The following is an 18,738-nucleotide window of genomic DNA, read 5'->3' on the forward strand; positions in this document are numbered from 1 at the left end:
CGATCCCTAGTCGGCTCCCCATGGACTGGTTCAACGGCACAGGGAACAGACTATCAATCTCAACAAAGAAAACACAATATGGGCGCAATGGTGCCTTATATTGAGAATCAGAAAATCACCTACATCGAAACATTGTCTGACCAGCACACGTGTGACGGTATGCGTTACTTTCCCTTGCAGCTGTGGCTTCAAGCTTTGCCCTCCCCTTCAGCCGCCGCGCCGTCAAGGCACAGGTCACGCATCGGTGGCCCAGCTCACGCATGCCACCACGCGCCGCCGACACCCAGTCACGTGGCTGGGCCAGACACGTGGCACGTGTGACGCGTGACGGCCGCCGACCATCCGTGACGATCCAGTGACGGTCCGTGACGATCCAGTGACGGTCAGGTGACGGTGTTCGTGTCGGTCCGCTAACGACACCATTTCTCTTTGTGATATGATCACGGTTTGATAGCCATAGCACCGGTGTCCTCAGAGTAATCATTTTCCATTGATGTCGCTCGGTACTATTGTAACTCAGTTGATCACCTAATTTTTGTATCGGAACTTGACCTAGCCTGGTCTGGTAGGTCCCTTGAACCGACACAAAGTCAACCCTGAGAGCGGATGTATTATGATCTGCCCTATCTACACATTGATCGAATGAATGCACACATACCTACATAAAAACACCTTCTATATCTTGCACCGTGTTCGATGACGAATGAAATCGAGTTGACATCTGTAGCTTTACAGTGGATACTTCCTACACAGTGAAGAGTGAGACGTTGTCTCGATCCGTGGGCGGCTCGGATGTGTTCCGTCTCTGCAGTTCAACCCGGCGTGGGAGGAACAACTGCCGTCTCCTAGCCCAAATCCCGCTGTAATTGACAATCTACAACATACTCCCACAGACAAAACACAGCCGACACACAGCGTGTAGGCAGGCGAGTGCATTGAACACAAAAGATGCTCGCTATAACCGAACCGAACTGACGGGTTGTGGGTGTACGATAGAAAAATCGCACGATTGTACAATGTGTACGCAATACACACCAGCCCAACCGATACGAGACTGCCACATTCCAGAGGCACAAGGTCACAAGGTCAGTGCCGGCTGGCTAGGAGGGGGAGGGCTGTGACACTCGAGGGGGGCATGTGACGGTCGTGAGCTTGACAGCACAGTGTGACCCTGCACTAGGGACGCAGTAACCGCCGCAAGAAATAACAAACATCGCATCTGCTTGGGTACTGCGGTCAGCGATGGGCCGCGGGCGGCGGTCAGCGGGGCCGGGCCGGGGGTAAGGGGAGGGGGCGTACCCCAAGGCGTGCTCAGCCGTAACTAACGCCGTCAGCCGGCACTGACTGGCCCGTATTGACACGAGCCCGCCGGCGGCCGGCCTACACCCTTCATCGCGCACATTGCCCGCGCCCCGCTACGGCCGTCTGTTTCCGCCGGCACGGCGACTACGGCCGACTACGGCCGGCTACGGCCGAGCACGGCCCGAGCACGGCCGGTCGCGCGGCGGCGAGGTGCCAGTAATGGGCCGGAGAACACGGGTTTGTGCCGCCAATGAAGTCACCCCAGCGGCGGTAAATTTGGCCCGAGCGACAAACGTCCGTCGGACACGGGTACGGGGGCGACTCGGACCGCTGCTCTAGATCGGGACGACTGCTATTAGAAACGGCCCGAACCGGCATTTGTTCAGGCATGCCGGCATGCCCAAACATCGGCTCACTAAGCAAAAGCACGCTTCTTTCTTCAGGACAGCGCTCGAACGTGCTGGACCGCCAGTGAGAGGGGTCGCCGTTGTCCTCAGTTATTTGTCAAGTGGCAAATGACATGGGCGGCGTGAACTGCACAGTCACCCCTGCAGCCATGCTCCCCCTGACTGACCTCTGCGTCAGGGGTCACAGAGAACGCACAGGCACGCCGCGGCGGCTCGGCGGCGCGAGGACAGTTTTTATTTGGCACAGGACTGTGAACTGTGGGGGACAGAGAAGGGGAAGGGGAGAGTGGACTGGCCGTCTGGTCTGTTCGCCTGGCTAACCTTAGATAAGAGGTCCGCTGTGGCGGCAAACCCACACAAGGTGAGGCTGTTCCCGAATGGTGTGTGTTTAGTGGAGAATCGTCTAAGTGAGTTGCAGATTGCACGTCTGCACACAGAGATCATCTAGATAGATGACATCATACAGGGAGGCGGCTCAGATCCACCGGAAGCGGCTTTGATGCACACGCGGTGCGCCGCCACGCCGGTGTCTCTTGAAACTTAGTGCACCGTGCAAACAAGTCACTCAGTTTACCGTCCTGCAGTGTCTGGTAGTTCACATCAAATGTGCACCATACCTACTAATTCATTGAGGCACATGAGCACCTGAGTTTTTTTTTTGTATTAACCCGTATGTTATAATCATTGCGGATGGACGTTTTAATCGGTTGTTCCTTTTTATCATTTTCACCATTATCGTTTTAAGAAACGATTTCCATCATTTAAGGAAATTTGATGAAGTGGCTAGTGAAGGCATTATAACATAGGCAAGCACCTTTAGCATACACAAGAGTTTTTACTTCGGAGGCAAAGGGGTCCTCACTATTTTAATTCGATCGACATTTTTTACTAATTGGCTGTGATATTTTATGTTAAACGTTTCAAATATTTCAATTTCCATTTTTAAAAGTCACATCGCTATGCAAAATAAATACTTTATTATAAGAGCAATATTCTACAGGGCTTCAAATGTCTTAACATGTTCAATTATTGTCCGTTCCATCTCACACTCAACAGCGCGGTTCATTCACAGAAAATTGCAAAGCACAGGAACGGCTGAGAAATCACCACACTTTTCAGCCCATCGCCATTTTCCCCCACTTCCGGGCTGTGATTTTCGCGGCGGGCTGTCGTCGGCGGCACCTTTGTGACCCTCCCCCCCCCCCCCGAGCGGGGAGGGCGCTCCCCAGCGTGCGGCGGACGGCAGCCTGCCGACCTGCGCGCCGCCTAGCGGCCTCCAGAACAAACCTCGGCCAGCGTCCGGAGCCGGCGGCGGCCGGCCGCCAGTCGCAAGGGCCAGTCGCCGCCGAGGAGAGTGGAGGGGTGGACGCACGTCGGACGATCCGTGCCCGTGGCCTGCCGACGCGCCGAGTCAGTGATCAGTCTTTCTGTGGACCGGGGGACGGTAGCCGCCTCAGGGCCGCTCGTTCCACCCGCGGCGCTCGTTCAGTCAGTGGACGGACGGAGAGTTTTGACCGGCGCGCTGCATTGTGACATGTGAGAGGACGCCGACTCGGGGAAACAGATCTCAGGTGAGTTCACCCGCCGTGAAGGCGGTGGTGGGATTTTGTCACACACTTGCATATACGCACATCACAAACTCGCATTATATTTCATTGAGTCACGGCGAATTCGATCTCTAACTGAAATTAGAGCCCGTGGAAAATATTTTGCCTTCGCGGATGGCGGCCGATCGGGTATCACGCTCCGCTGGCGTTGCTGAGGAGGTGGCCTCTCTCACACCCTGTGTCATGGCCACCTCGGCGCCGTCAAATTAGCGGCCCGATCGACGCCGATCCATCGACGCCCAGTTTTTACCACCTCTGAAAGGCGCCCGCATCGGCGGCGGCGTGGCCGTCTTCACCCCTGCCGCGGGCCATCTCCATATCAATGGCCGGCCACAATGCGCCCATATGGCCCTCGGCGGGCCCGGCTCGGCGCTACGGCGGTAGCGCGGCCCATTTTCGTTCATCTCTCGGGCTCGATTGAGGCCGGCGGACGCAGAGTAAACAGTCATCTTCCTGCGCGCTGCGAGAGGAGCTCACTGAATGCCACCTCTTGACGGCCGCCTCTCACAGCAGCCGCACAAAATAACAGCGGCGACGCGTCCGCAGATTAAAAATCCGCTACCGAAATTCAGCCTCACTTGAGGATCACTGGCGCCTGATTTAACCCTGATACGGAGCCTCGGAGAGCGAAAGGATTGGTCGGCGTCCGTTCAAGGCTGTCGCTGGCCGTGATCAGACTTTTCCCACGCTCGGTTCGGCCGGCGTGCCGGGCTGCCACCGGGGCAGGTTCTGACCTGTCGGCACATGGAGCTGAAAACTGTTATTTCGCCTACTGTTCGGTTCACAATTTGCCACTGTCTTGTCCGCTGTCAGTGAGCGGACAGGCGTTCCTAGCCGCCTGCATCACGGTCCGATTTGCCGCGCCTGCCTCGCGTTGTAAGTCGGCTCGCGTGTCGGCACCGGCTCTTTGTCCGCACCAGTGCGCCCAAATACGTCAGTCGACCGGCGAGGCGGTCGGTGGCGTGTTGGAGGCGCACGTTTTCCTGCGAGTGGCCGCGGTCCGGTCCGGGCAGGGCCGTCGGGAGCTGCCAGTCGGACTCGCCAGTAATCTGCGGATTCCGCCATCCGGCACGATCGCGCGCTGGATGCGTCCGCCGGCCGTGTCCGTCTCCGCTTCTCCGGAGATGGTCTCCGCGTCTCCCGGAGAATCGTCTCCCGGAGACAATCGGGTCACATTCAGCATGTATCAACCTGGGACGTGCTGCCGCGCCCGGCGGCCAGTCGCGGCGGACATTTAATTCGGCCAGAAATACCAGGTCGGCTGTGTCTCAGGCTGGTCAGCCGGAGCCCGTTTAAATCCCTCCAAATACCGGGCCACCGGTGGAGTCGGAGTTACGATGGTGACCTTTTTCAGCCATCTGCTCTGGCTGACTGGGCTCGTAGCTCGGGGAGACACAGGGTCGGTCAGGCTGGGTGGGGTCAGGTAGTGCCGTGTAACGGCCGAGGTGGCCGGCGGCCGGTCGGGGCGGCCGCGGCGCGCGGAAGCAATGACAGCCTGCCGCAGCCGGTAATAGCCGGGTGCGCGCGCGCCGCCACCGCCACCGCCGCATCTCCATAATCGGAGACCACTTTGAACTGCTCCCGATTCAAATATTCATGCCCGATGTTCTTTGACTTTCAAATGGCGGCCGGTGCGGCGACCGAATGGTTTAATCCGACGGCGGTCCGTGTACCGTTCGGTCGCAAACAGTGTCGCGCCGTGTCCCCTCCGTGCGCTGCACGGGCACGGTCCGTGCACGCCGGTCCGTGCACACGAGCGTGCACGACCGGCGCCGCCAGCCGCTGTTTATGTCATGCGCCTGAGTGCCACCCTGCCCTCTCTCATTACGGTCCATTACCTCGGCTATGAAGAATGGGTTTGGATCGGCGCATTTGTCGGCCTCTGTGTCGCGGCCATCTGCCGGCCCGGCCGGACACGGCGATTAGCGGCCCACCCTTTATAGACGGCTGATATTTTCATCCCGGCGCAGTGCGTCCGCCGCCGAGGACAGCTGTTTGGCAGCGGTCCGGGCAAATGTGGTGTATTTGGTCGGTTTAATTCCAGTCGGGCGGTCGCACCGGGCTGTCCGGGACGGCCCGAGCGCTCCCTCCGGCGGAGGATCGCCCCGCCGCGCCGCTCCGGAGGGACCGGACGGCCCCGCTGCAGGGGGCGCGCGCAGCGGCTAATTCCAGACGCCAAATCTTTAATTAACTGTCCATGACCGCTTTGAAGGCACCGCCGGTGCGTCCAGGTTGTTTCTGTTCGCAAAATAGCGGCTAATCCCGCCGTTAGCACCGGCTGAGTGCGCAGGGAGGCTCTGAGGGGACGGCCCGCCGGTTTGTTTGAACTCTCCTCTCATGCAGAAACACGCAGGGTAGCGGAGGCCACCCGGCGGTTTGGGACAAACCGGGGGCCGTTCGGCTCTGGACGGGCGATACGGTCTTCATGCCTCACCGGATCTGGAGATACAGCCGGGAGGAAGCACCATCCGGTCGTCTGACGACAGTTGGCGACCACCCCCGCAGTCTGCCTGCACCAGCAACAGCAGCGCGGCTATCTTACCGCAGTTTTTGAACAACGGGACGTGGAGACTGCTGCCTACCAGACCACTGGCTTCCTGTCGGCCAGGGTCGTTCGGTTGAGCGCCTGCGTCAGTGGGTCACGTCATGGGCGGGAAGCGACACCTGCAACTTCCTGTGCAGCGCCGCATGTCGGGAAACGGACCCGATAGTGGTCCGCGAGCGACTCCGCCGGAGGAAGGGCTTCAGCTCGAGTCGCTGCGGGCGGTCGCGAGGTGAGGTCGGGGTCATCAGAGCAGCTTCTCGGCGAGAGCGGTCTCCGATCGCTGAGATAGCGACCGGCAGACACGACCAGTGGTCCGGGCAGCTCTCGACCTGCGCCTGCAGTCGGAGGGCATTGTTTACGAGCGGCCGCCGGTCGGCCGTACACATGCGTCCGACGCGATAATAGCTAGCGAACGGTGTAATTTGGCCGCTGGACTGCAAACGGACGGCGGATTTATGCAGTGGCGATAATAATATATCTCCGCCCCGTGCGCCCTCAGCGCCGCAGACCAATTTGTACTCACGACTCCATCCGATGCAGCCTCCCCTTGCGTGTGAGGTAGGATCGTCCGGTAGTGAGTGCCGGCAGTGCACTGGTGATGGACTGGTCCGAGCGGAGGGGAGGTCACCTGAACGACCCGCTAATGGCCGCTGACAATGGGACGGACTGAGGTGGAGGGTCGCCTGCGTGAATGGCCTCCCGGTAATGACTCCGGCAGGCGGCTACCTCTCGACCTCTGAATGGCCGCGATGGGACGCCATTGAAGCGGCGCCGTTATCGCCACGTGAAGGCTTAATCTGGCAATCAGCCTGGTGGACAATCACCATCGGCTCGGCGGCAATGGTGGCGCAGTCAAACACGGCGCCGCAACTGACCGATTATCGGTCTCTGTGGGCTGACAGTGTCACTGCGCTCGGCGCCGACACGGCACGACCCAGCTGCCTGCTAATGAGCGGTCCATTGATGGCGCACCGGTGAAGATTTGATGGTCAAAACACGGGGCTGGTGGAGCGGCGGCAGGGTACGATCACCAGCCGCTCGGAGTGGAATGGCCGCATGGCCTCCGCACCCCACTCACCGCAGTGTTATCGCTCATTTCATTAGACTCCACCGTGAGTTGATTTATGGGGAGCCGCCATAAAACTCCGACTCCTCTCATCGTGCCGCGTCTCAGCGGTGGGGACCGCCTCCCGTGCCGTCCCTCCAGGCGAGGGGACGGGGAGGGGACCCTATCCGGTGTCCAGCCGCCCGTGTCGCCCGCGGCCGGCCGGAGACAGCCCAGAAAATATGACACCCGATGATATCTGCCGGTGTCAGTGAGTCGCGACGGTAGATGAGGGAGGGCAGGCGCTCTCCCGGTCCCCGCATGCCTCGTCCGCCGGCCGCCGGCGCTCTATCGGGCGACCATCGCCAGCTTTAATTATCAGCTTCCATACCAGCCGCCAATTAAAGCTGAGCATAAAAGTGTCGGCTGACGCAGCGTCTCTCCGGCGGCCCGGCGCGGCGGCAGGCGGTGCGTGCCTCCTGACTCGGCGCGTTGTCCCAGATGAGATTTGACGACGATACGGCTGTGTCTCGATTGGGGACAAAAACGGTGACGGCCATACGCCCGCCGCTCAGCGTCCATGTCAATTTGTTGAGCCGTGACTGCTGGCTTTTTATCTGCGGTGCCAGTGTCACTGCGCGTCAGAGCCTCTCAGGCTCCTCAGTCGGAGACCGCAGCTGCCACAGTGATCCGAGACCGGAGAGAACGGCCGTCCGATGACGGACCGCATTCCAGCCCGGCTGTCTCCGTTCTCCCTCTCTCCGCTCCTCCGTCCCTCTGCCCTCCAACTCCTGGCACCGGCGCAGAACATGACGCCGTAATAGGCCGCGTCAGCTGGACGGAGGGTCGGTAATCACAGCTCCCGTACCGACAGCGTGACCCGGTGACCCGCCGCGCCGGTGACCGGCCACTCGCTCCGTGTCTCCTGCTACTGATGGTGCCGTGACTGGTGCGCTCAGCGGCCGCCGCTCGGTCCGTTCCCACCATCAGCCCACGCACGGGACCGGCGACGCGACCCCGGGTCGGCGGCCAGCACTCCGACAAAGGTCCGGCCGGCACGTCCGTACTCTGAGCACGTCTCAGCGCCCGGCGCGGAGGTGACGCCGAGCGTCCTACCAGCAAGCCCAAAAGCCGACCGTGACTGGACACTATGCAGGCGGAAATGGCAGCTGATGACAAGTTGTATCCGCAGAGCTGATTCACCGCTGGATTTCTGTGTCGACTAGGTCGCTCAATCGGGACCGGATCTGTGGAATCTCGGGGCTCACGGGATCGCGCGTGTTTCGACTGGCCGGCTCGCCAGCTGAGCTCGACAGGAGAGCCTGTCATCGGCTTACCGAGCGGCGCGGGGGCGGCTCGGACTGCGAGCCTGCGTTTGGAGCGTTCTCAACACGGGCCGAGAGTGGCACAGAAGCCGGCCGTGCGCGCTCGTTAATCCCAGCCGGCGCACTAGACCGGACTGAAGAGCGGCAGGACAGCTGAGAGAGGTCCGCTCGGTCCCGGCCCGCATCAAACCTACACTGGAGAGCGGACCCGCCGCAGGCTCCGACGGCTCCGCGGCATCCCGCCTCCGTCTATACGGCCGCTGCAAACCGAGGTCGTAGGAGATGGCGACAATCAGCTCGTTCTCGTCTGCAGCAGCGACACCGACCTCGCAGCACGGCAGTTGATGTCACCCAGCCGGCCGGAGAGACGTGTTAATTCGATGATCGTCCGGCGCCGACGCCCCCGAACCGCCATGCTCTCTTGTCACCCAGACAGCGAAGGGTGAGGGGGGTGACATTGCTGCACCGTGCCCCGCGTGCCGCCCTGTGTCCCAGCGGGACGGAGGTCGCCGCTCGCGACTCACGTCACGTGTTAATTGCCGTGATGGCGATCGGCGGTCGCTAGTTAGTCGGCCACCAATACCGGTCTCGGGTGTCGACTGTAACGCTGAGGTATGACCCCCGGCGGCTGGCGGTGACGCCTCTGCCGACTGCGTCTGACACGGGCCGGGTGATATCACCTCACCCGCCACTGTTTATGTGGAGGGTGGCGAGAATTCCGAGCTGCCGCTGAGCAGAGCGCGCTGAGACCGCCGACTGTTTGTCGGAGAGCGCGTCGAACGCACGGCCGATTTACGGGCGGTCCGGGTGTATCAACAGCCAGAGCCGACGACGATTGTTTGTTTGAACTTGGACGCTCACGCGCGCAACTGAAGAAGCCTGTGTTTGGAGGGCTCGCCGGCGGAGCGAGCCGCCACGTCCACCGCCCGCTGTTTCCGCTCACTTACACGCGCGCACTCGGAAAACTTCGGCACTTTCGCAAGTTTGCTGGCACCTAGAAAATCCGGCACAAATGCAATCTGTCTCGGGGCTCCGCGAAGCCGGCTGGCTGACGAAGTACCTAAAGGGCGCAAAAACTCCCCTCCTGTGTGGCGACGTTTCGGACAGGCGGTGCCGAGTTCGACTGGAGGTGCTGTCTAGAGGTGGTCTTTTTGTTCGAGCCGAACGTTCCGCGAGCATCAGTGTGTCGAACAATGAGCTAGGTTTTGTTGGCCCGGGTCAGGCTCGGGCTGGTGGTGTGGGACCGCGGCCCAGCCGGGTACTGATGTCAGTTTGTAGTTCCGGGTCGATCGTCAGTCTCTCCGTGTGCGCTGATTCTCCGTGGGAGCCGTCGGCTGACGGTCCCGTGACCGTGCTTCCGTGGGCTGCTGTCTATTTTGACCCGTGACCCACCGTGACCCAGTGTGACCCAGAACTCCTCGGCGACCAGGACATGTTTCCGGTTTGCTTGGCGGTGCCGTGCGATGTGGACCGCCGAGTGGCGGCTATGTCGTACCCTACCGTACCCTTTGTTCCCTGTCGCTCCCTGCCGTACCCCAGCCGTACCCGGCAAGCTCGCCAGAACATCACCCCACTTGGAGCGCTCCACTTGACTCGATTACCGTCGAACCATGTCGACGCCGGTGGCCACGTGACCGACCCCTCCGCTCGTCCAGTCAGCACCGGACCGGCCCTCCGCGGCGCCGCGACCGCTTCCGCCTGTTGAGCGACTGCTGGTGTCGTCAGCGATGCGGCCCTCGACGGCCGACCGGACAGCCCCCGTCGGCCCCGCCGCCGCCGTTGTCGGCAGCGACGATATTCTCGGCAGGACGGGCGTGAGATTCTCCGCTCGAGCGACGGCCTTCTTTACGAGCTGCCGAATGGGCTGCGGCTTAGCCGGGCATCTGTGGTCCAAATTTATGAATTTGCTCAGCCAATATCGCCCGAGATAATTCGCCAAAGCCCGCCGGGATTGATTTATGGATGAGCTAGAATTAAGTCGCAATCCTTAAACAAATACGGAGAAGCCCATACCAGCGATAAGCGCTTATTGAAACGTCATTTTTTAGGCACGTTTGACGGCTGTGTCGGCGAACAAACGACATCCGAAACTGAACCCGGAATAACCGTCGGATTATGGAAATGTATTCTGTCCGAGCTGATATCGAACACCTAGGCGGAGACGGTCAGGCAAAACGAACACCTCGCTTGGGAGGCGCACCTCCGAACATCGGGTGGGGGATGGGGGGGGGGGGCTGTCGTCAGCCCCCTCGCGCTGTTTGGCATGCCGATCGTGACTGGTGGCCGGCGCCGTCCGCGCTGCCGGAGCGCTGTTTTCTATTCGCCGTGTGCGGTGATGCGGCGCTGCGCGGTCCATTTGGTTACCGTCTCCGCCGTGCCCACAGCGGCTCCGCGCGGCGTCGCCATCGATCCTGCCCGTCCTGTTTGCTGCCGGCACCCGCAGCAAATGGTCACTGCAGATCGGAGTCGCCGGCCGGCGCGGCACGCTCCCTTTGATCCGGCCTGTTTTCGGACCGCTCGCGTGATTTGTACCCAGTGGACTCCCCATCAGCGCCGAGCCGCCGACGGCAGCGACGACGGCGACGACGAAAGGTGATACACTGTAATGACGGTGTTTTCGCGCGCGCATCGCCGCCGCGAGGCGAACACCGATAGTCGCTCTGCGCGCCGGCCGGCCGCCGGCCGCCGAGGCGGGTAATTACATTACGCTAACAGCGTTCCGGTGTAGGTATGTGCGCGCCGCCCAGGTGACGTATTGATTCGCACGCCGCTCCGAGAGGCACTGCTGCAGAACAAAGCGGCCGCACTGGCCACGCGCGGGCGACGACCGAGCTGGAAATCACAGCGGGTCGACACTGGCGGTCCCCAGCAACAATCAAGTCTGTTCCGAGTCGCGCCGAGCGCGCCGAGACGTCATCAGCGCCTAATCGGTCCGGTCTGGTCCGGTCCGGTCGGGCTGGTCCAACCGTGAGAACCGAGTACAGGTCTGTGAGCCGCCCGGCCGCGAACCGGCCGCCGGCGGACACCGGGCGGGGTGGATTGTTTTGATATCTGGCGGCGGCGGAAGGCCGGTATGGGCCCGGTTCGCCGCTCCATTACCAGGCCGGTGATTACGGCGAGGCATTAGCGGCGCGGCGGCGGCGGCTGCGTCATCTGGCGGCCGGCGACACGCCCCTTTCACCCCTGCAGTTGTCCCTCTCTCCCCTCTCACCCTCTCCCCTCCCCCGGTCAGCCCGGCGCCACTTTGTCCGCCGGCCGGCAGCAGTTCTGGTCAGCCGTGCAGTCGGTATCGGTCCGTCATTACACAGTCATCGGTCTGTCATCCGACAGTCACCGTCACTGTCACAGTCAGCAGACCGATCACCGACCGACAGCTGACTGATGGTCGGAGAAGCGTGACGCCGGGGGCCTGACCGTCACCCGCCGCCACCCTGGCCGGACCCCGCCACACCACGTGACCGGCATGGCTGGCTCCGTGGCGTTTTTACCACCCGTCACGTGATCCTCTCGGCGAGAGGGCTGTAAAAACGGGCCGGCTCGTCCCGTCGCTGGACGGCCGAGGAGCGGCTATCCGGTGTCGGGCCAGCCGGTCTGTTCTCACTGGGTCGGTCTCCTCTGGCCTCGGCTTGAGGACCATGGCATACGGTGGGCAGTGCCCGACCCAGAGCGAGGCTGCTGCAGCCCTTTTGGACTTGAAACTCCTTTTCTCTTCACGCGAGACTCTTGTTCGAATTCTGAGCGTTTGAGAGGCGAGGCGGCACGCCTCACTTCATTGTGTTCGCCATTCGTCAGTGTCTGCTGACGACGCCATGGTAACCGACTCAAACACTGCACATAAAAACAACGCCGAGCGGCAGTACCCGGCCCATAACACAGCGCCGCTCTGACGTCACCAAATCTCGGCTGACAGACAGCGGCGGCCGATCGGGCGCCCAGCGGGGCCGTCAACAGCGTCAATGGCTGACTTCCGACAGGCTCCAGACGCGCCCCGCCCGGCCGACACGGTCGGGGGCGGAGGCACGCGCTGAGAGTTTGCTCGGAGCAGGGACGCGTCTAATGACTCGGACTCGTATCGCGGCTAGATCGACCCGTAATTAGTCGCGCCGGACAGCTCCAGATGGCGAGATGGCCGGGCCAGTCGGACTGAAGCACAGGCGCGCTCCTCCCGATCGCCGCCGCGGGCGCCAATGACGGATAGCCTCCGAGCGCCGCGCACCTGTGCAGAGGCTACCCGGGCCGTGTCACTGGCGGGTTTGAGTCGCAGCTAGTGCCGCTAACTGGCCTCCATCACGACACGGGACGGCCTTTTGTCCCTGCTCGCCGGCCGGATAGCGTGGTTTTTGTGCGAGCGGCGCCTTTTTGCGGCGGCGCCTTGAATCGGAATGCCGCCGGACGCTGGTGGCGTTCTATGGGCGCCGAGGGGTGACGGACGGCGCCGGCCGGGGCTCCGGGGGTGCCGCTGATGTGCTACCTCAGCGCCTCCTCCGGCCTCCCCGGCGTGACGACTGGCGGCCGGAGTCTCAGTGACACGCCGCGCCATGACCGGACCGGCCCAGTTTCTGAAGAGGCTGGGCGGCGCCGGCTGACGGCTGCAGACTGAGCGCTGACGGCCGGTGGCTGCAGCAGAGGAGCAGCTCAGCCACCCTGCAGCTCAGCACCCTGCAGCTCAGCACCCTGCAGACTCGGCTGTTGACGGTCGTATTTACCTCTGGCTGACGCCGTGCTGCAGGATGACATCCTCAAACTTTCGTTCCGGTAAACAAACGACGCGTCGCCACAGACAAATGGGCTCGTTTCCAGTTGTGACATGGAAATTTACCGATCGCTCGGCGGCGGCCGTCACGGTGTGGCGGGTGGGTGCATCAATCACATTCAGCATAGACTGCGCGCTCGACGCACGGCCCCCGACCCGACCCGGATCGGCCGCTCGGCCGGCCGGGTCAGAGAGCCAGCCGTTCTCCGAAATGATTACTGAACTTTGGGGCGTCGATCGCTGGCCGTCCGCGAATCAGCAATCTGCAGATCGAGTTTGTCGGCTGATTAGGTGCGGCGCGTTTGTCTGCGCCGCGCCGCGCTGTCAGCGCCGGGCGTGTGACCGACGCGGCGCAGAGCGGCTATTGCGGCGCCCATCCGATGGAGCCGCCGGCGCCGGCCGCTGCCCGGCCACTCTGCATCACAATGAAATCATTTTCACGATGTAAGTGGTCACGGCGAGGCACCGGCCGGCCGTTTGTCGAGTTGTGATTGCTTCGTGCGGTGCGCTGGGCCGATCGGCCGCTGCAGACACCGCTAGCTTTCCGGAACAGGGTGCTCCGCCGGGCGGTCCAGCCTCTCAGCGCGACCCGGTCGACTCTGCTCGACTCGGTTCGACTCTCGGCCGTCAGCCGCAGCCGGCTGGCCCGGTCGTGTCCCGACTATTAGCGGCTATTCTCGGTTTCTCTGGACAGATGGTATCGACGGGGTATCCGGCCGGCCGGGGCGACCATGAAACCGGGCCCAGCTCGATAAAAACCGACAGGTGGGAGAGCGATGCGCCGATACGGGCCCATTTGTCCGGCCGCTCGGACATGTTACCCCATCACCTGGTCGTCTCGACGAGCAGGCGAGACATGATACCCCTCCAACCCGTCCGCGCCTGTCCTCGGCCGGTAACCGGCCAGCCCGTCCCTCTCATGGCCGCTCTCTCCCGACTCTGACTCTGCCCGCCACTCCGACTCCGACTGAGGCTCCTTGTGCCGCTCTGTTTGACTGTGTGTGTGTGAGAGCACGGTGGTCGGCGCAGACCTCCCCGGGGCGGTAAACAGCCCGCTCGCTTCTGGTGAGGTGAACTGGATAAACAGCCCGGCCGGCATGGCACCCCGCCGAGCTCCCATGTCACTGCCGACGGCTCAGAAAACGGGCCCTCAGAGACCATCTCCGGCCCGGGAAAGTCCACCGTCTGCAATAAAATCATCTGCTCAATTAAGCTCAAGGCTTGTAATTACGTTTTTTGAGTCGTTAGGAGAAAGGTGTTTTAATTACGCCGGCCGGCAGAGTGTGTGCAACCACGGTCGCCTGGCACCGGCACGCTCGCTGTGTTTTGAAAGCGACGCCTGCCGGTGCCGGCCGACGAGCCGCCATCCATCTGGGGTCCAATTAAACGTTCCGACGGGCCCGCCTGCGCCCCGTTGCCGCGCCGCTGCCCGTCGACCCATAGCGCCGAGTCTGCGTCGTGATCGACGAGGTGACGGGCCCGTCGGCCTGCCGCCCCCCGTCGGTCCGCGGGTCGGTGGAGGGTGCCGCCCGCGCCGCCTGAATTATACAGCGGCGGCGTGGGAGTCGCCACCGGAACAGACGTAAATAGTGCACATCTGTCGTGTAAATATTACACACATTCATTGGAGGCCAAATGACTCAGTCCAGACTCCCTGTCTCCTAATTCATTTCAGCTAACCACTGATCCGAATCGTTCGCAAATATCTGAAGAAAAGACAGCTTCCTGTGTGACCTCAGTTCCAACCCCACGTATTACCCTGACCCAATATCTAACCAATGACCTTCCAGCATGCCACTCCGCTCAATGAACAAAGCGATCATTGTTTTTGGGAAGACCCGCATCCCTGCCGGTTCCAAGTAGCATCATCTGGCGGCGTTGGACAGGGACACGTGAGCCTCTCTCCCTCTTTGTCTCCCACTGCTCTCTCTCTCTCTCGGCTCTCTCCGTGCAGCCGCCCTCGCTCCTGGGGAGGTCCGTCTCTTACGCGTGACGCCGAGCGCCGCCCCAGCTCCAACAGGGGCTGCTGCTGCGTGCCGGGCCGGCGCCCCACGGCCGCGGCTTCGTCACGGCTCTCTCTCTCTCTCTCCTCGCGCCGCGCGCTGACCGGACCCCCGCCGGCGGCCCTCGGCGCCGCCCATCCATCGCCCGGCCTGCGCGTCGGGCCCGACGACGCTAATTGAAATCGACGCTCCCACGCACCGAAAGGTGGCCGCTCCATCACGATTGTGACGTCCCGTGCCGTTTTGGCTTTCTCCGGCCGGATGATATTGACGCAAACAGCCCGGCCGGCGCGGAGGAGGGGAGGATGGTTCTCCGCTCAGCGGTCGGGTCGCTCGCCGATTGAGAACTCTTCAGTGGCTGATTGGCTCCATCGGCGAAACGTGCTCAGCCAGTCAACAGGGACCGGGCACGATCGGAAAATCGAGGTTCGGTTGAACGCGGCCGGCGACGAAGGTGGTTTTGCCGCACGCCACGACCTGTGTCGGCTCTCTGCCGAGTCAGGAGCGGAGTCGGGCAAACCGGGCCGCTCGAGCTGCGTTCATTCACGAGAAGTCACGCTCCGCATTTCAGCATACCTGCGCGTCCCATCGATCCCGGGGATGTATGCGGGAATGCGCTGTTTTACCACCTATCGCGGCGCCCCGGGTAGCCGAGCGGCGGGCGGCGGGCGGGGCGGTCCCCGTGCCGTCCTCACGAGGTGCCAACACGGCCGGCTGTCCACCCGGTCCGCTCCCTCAGAGCCGTCCACCCCGGTCTTTGTGCGCCGGCCGGAGAGTGTCGTGTCGGCGCGGGCAGAGGCTGTTGTGGCGCCGGCCGTCACTGGCGGCCAGCGGGGTCGACAGCCGGTCGGGCCGCGCCGTCACCCCGCCGCCCCGGCTGCCAACCATGATCGATCGCTGCCGGTATTTTCTGATATTTTCCCAGTGGCTCCCCGCGCGCCGGCGGACCCCGGCCGGCCGGCGGGCGGATGGGGCCGGGACGGGTGGGTGCCATGCCAGGTGCCGCTGCCTCTACTGTGCCAGACCCAACCTCTGGTGACTGTCCTGTCCTGTCAGCCCGCCGCAGGACACAACTATCGTCACCGCGCCGCAAATGCCGCCGTCTCGCCACAATGACGGCTGCTGCGCCACAATGGCCTCGGTCGGGCGGTGCCGGCGGCGCGGCGCGGTGATTTTGTTTTGGTGGCGGTGTGTATTTGCGGCGGGCCAGGGGCCGTGATTGTCGCACCTCGGGCTGTCATTAGCGGCCAATTACCCATCTGAAAGCTGCATGACGCCCTCGTGGCGGGGTCACTGCTCGCTCCGTCGCCCCGCGCGTCACTACGCGTGACGCCCGTGACGGGTGACGGGTGACGCCAGTGACGCGGGCGAGGGTGAAGGCTGCCGCCGCCCTCTGACAAACAGGCGCTCCTTATCGTGCGGCGGCAGCGCCGGCCGCCCCCGCCCCCGCCCCCGCCATCCGTCTGTGGCGGCTGCCGCCGGGCCGGATTTCCGCAGCTACCGTCGCGCCTCCCTCGGCCGTCTGCTACTGCTCTCGGAGGCGTCTGGTGCCACTGGGAAGGAAATAACTCGGCAGCGGCGGCGGCGCCGTATCAGGCGGCCACATCTGGCGCCGACGCACCTTCCGCACTGTATAAACATCTCGGCTGCCGCCGCCGCCGCCGCTCCTCGGCCGCCGTCCGGGCGAGTGTTTGCCGTTTTCATAAACGGCTGGTGGCGCGAGATTAGGCGGTTTCCGATACTCGGTGGTGGCGTGTGTGTGCCGACACCGCGGCGTCTGGCGGCCCTCTATTGTTCGCCGCCGTCCGATGGCTGCTCTCCATCCGCCGCCGCCGCGGCACCATATGTGGGTGAAACTGGCCCGTGTGCCCGCGGCGCCCGGCCGTCGGAACCGCCCTCTCCGCGCCGCGTTCGACACACAATTGATTCAACAGGCAAAGCGACCCATTAACCCCGTATTACTCCATTTAATTAACATTTTCGAATCGTAGACGTGGAGCAAAATATCCATTAGACGGCGCAGCACCGCCGTAAATTACTCGACTAGAAAGCTGACCCTGAGGAGATGAACCCGTGAACTATGAGAGTCGGCTCCGTCGGCTTTACACAACGGGTCGTGTCGACACGAGTTTGGCGTCGACGCTGAGGGTGATTTTTCGTGTTTTATGGATGCTAATAATCGTTTTGTCTCTCTGTTACAGACGATGCCGAGACGAGTCGGCGCGATGCGTTGGCTAACGTCGGCCTTGTGCCTTCTTCTACTTCATCTGTCATCAACACACGCAGGTGAGTTGGGCTCGCCCTCGGCGGGGCCGCGCGCGGCGCGCTACGTCCGGCCCGCCCACCGCCCGACCGGTCATCGGCTGCCCAAGGACAGATGCTGCACGGGATACCGCAATGAGCGCAACAGGGCGGCCGTTTTTGTGCGTGTTTACAGCGCTGTCGGCGCGGCGTGGGCCAGTCTCCCCCGACGCTGTCGATCGGTCTCCCGCGCGCCCGGCCACCCTCATACATAGCTCATGTTTCCGTGGAGGCGGTGGGTTGGTCGGACGGGCGACTGCGAGTACGGTGGTCTGGGAGCAGCGGGGAGCGTGAGGGCGGGGCGGACGGGACACGGACGGCCACCGTGCTCTGTATCGGGGTGGATAATCCTCAGTGGACTGACCGTCCTCTGGGGCCGGTCGGGGTCGGCACGGAAGCTGCTGCCGTACCGATTTGGGATCGTTTTTGTGCGCCGGCGGCGGCGCTCGGGCCGACCGGGGCTCACGGCAGCCATTACGGTCCATTTATTACAGCCGGCGCGACTCGGTGGCAGCCGCGCCGATCGCCGCCCGGACGGCCAGCTCCACGTCTCAATGTGGTCGGTCGGCCGGCCGGCTGCGCCCGGTGCCGCCCGCTCGCCGGATCGCCGGCCGGCCGGCACCGTTAGCCGCACCTCCGGCGCCGCCGAACGACCACGATCGCCGCGCCGGCGGCCGCTCGCCACGCCTAATGATAGGAAATCGTCAACATTAATTAGCGCGTCCTGACCTGCGGTCGGCGCCGACGACCTCTGCGCACCTCGGCTCGGCCTGCGGCGGCGCCGGTGGTAGCGGTGGGGCGGCGATGGCCGTCCCCGCCTCCCCATGCCCCACACAATCAGCGCCAGCGAGCGGTCGCTACTCATTCGCCGGATCCTATTAGGTTTGCATTCACAATTATCCGGGGTCGTATCCCATTTCCCGAAGCCATACGGTGGACGGTTTTTCCTGGCTCCCACCAATACGCCTTATTACACGAGCAAGAGCGCAGACTGTGGTGACGCATTATCGGCGCAAAGGCATCATTTGTGCGACTATTTCGGTCGCTGCGTTCCGCGCTCGTAATTATTCCCATCGATTTGACACACGGCGCGGTCGACGTCACAGAATCTCGCCCCTGCGCCGCCGCCGTCGCGGACCCTCGGCCGCCCCTCCGTCGGGCTGTTTGACACGGTGGGGTCGGATACCGTCGCCGGAGGGGCGGCTCGTAGAACCGACACGGCCGGGTGCCGCCGCGCCGCGCCTGAGCCGTGAAAATAGCCGCGGCGAGCAGTTTTTCAGCTCCAGCAGCCGCTCGGCTCGCGGAGCGCCGCCGCGTTATTGTGCCGTTTTAACGGTGCCGCGCGGAGCACGGAGTGGCTTGACGGTCGGACGGGTCGCCGTGAGTGACCTGAGGTCATTGGTCAGACCGAGCGAGTCATCTGTGGCCATCAGAGGCCGCGCCGCCGCCG

At 62.9% G+C, this 18,738-nt stretch overlaps 1 protein-coding gene across 11 annotated transcripts in view; it reads left to right on the top strand.

Annotated features, from left to right (window-relative positions):
* Positions 1 to 3,033: 3,033 nt before the first annotated feature.
* Positions 3,034 to 18,738, top strand: part of LOC122373712 (latrophilin Cirl-like) — a 52,558-nt gene continuing 36,853 nt past the window's right edge. For 9 of the 11 annotated variants that reach the window (XM_043352039.1, XM_043352043.1, XM_043352035.1 and 6 more), the window contains exons 1-2: positions 3,034 to 3,280; positions 17,189 to 17,273. In XM_043352039.1, coding sequence (XP_043207974.1) covers positions 17,192 to 17,273 — 82 coding nt within the window. In that variant the 5' untranslated portion in view covers positions 3,034 to 3,280; positions 17,189 to 17,191. The remainder of the gene's footprint in view (positions 3,281 to 17,188; positions 17,274 to 18,738) is intronic. The other 2 variants (XM_043352041.1, XM_043352045.1) reach the window with 1 other exon arrangement.

Source organism: Amphibalanus amphitrite, unplaced genomic scaffold, assembly GCF_019059575.1.
Source record: "Amphibalanus amphitrite isolate SeventyFive unplaced genomic scaffold, NRLGWU_Aamphi_draft 001540F_arrow, whole genome shotgun sequence".
NCBI lineage: Eukaryota > Metazoa > Arthropoda > Thecostraca > Balanomorpha > Balanidae > Amphibalanus > Amphibalanus amphitrite.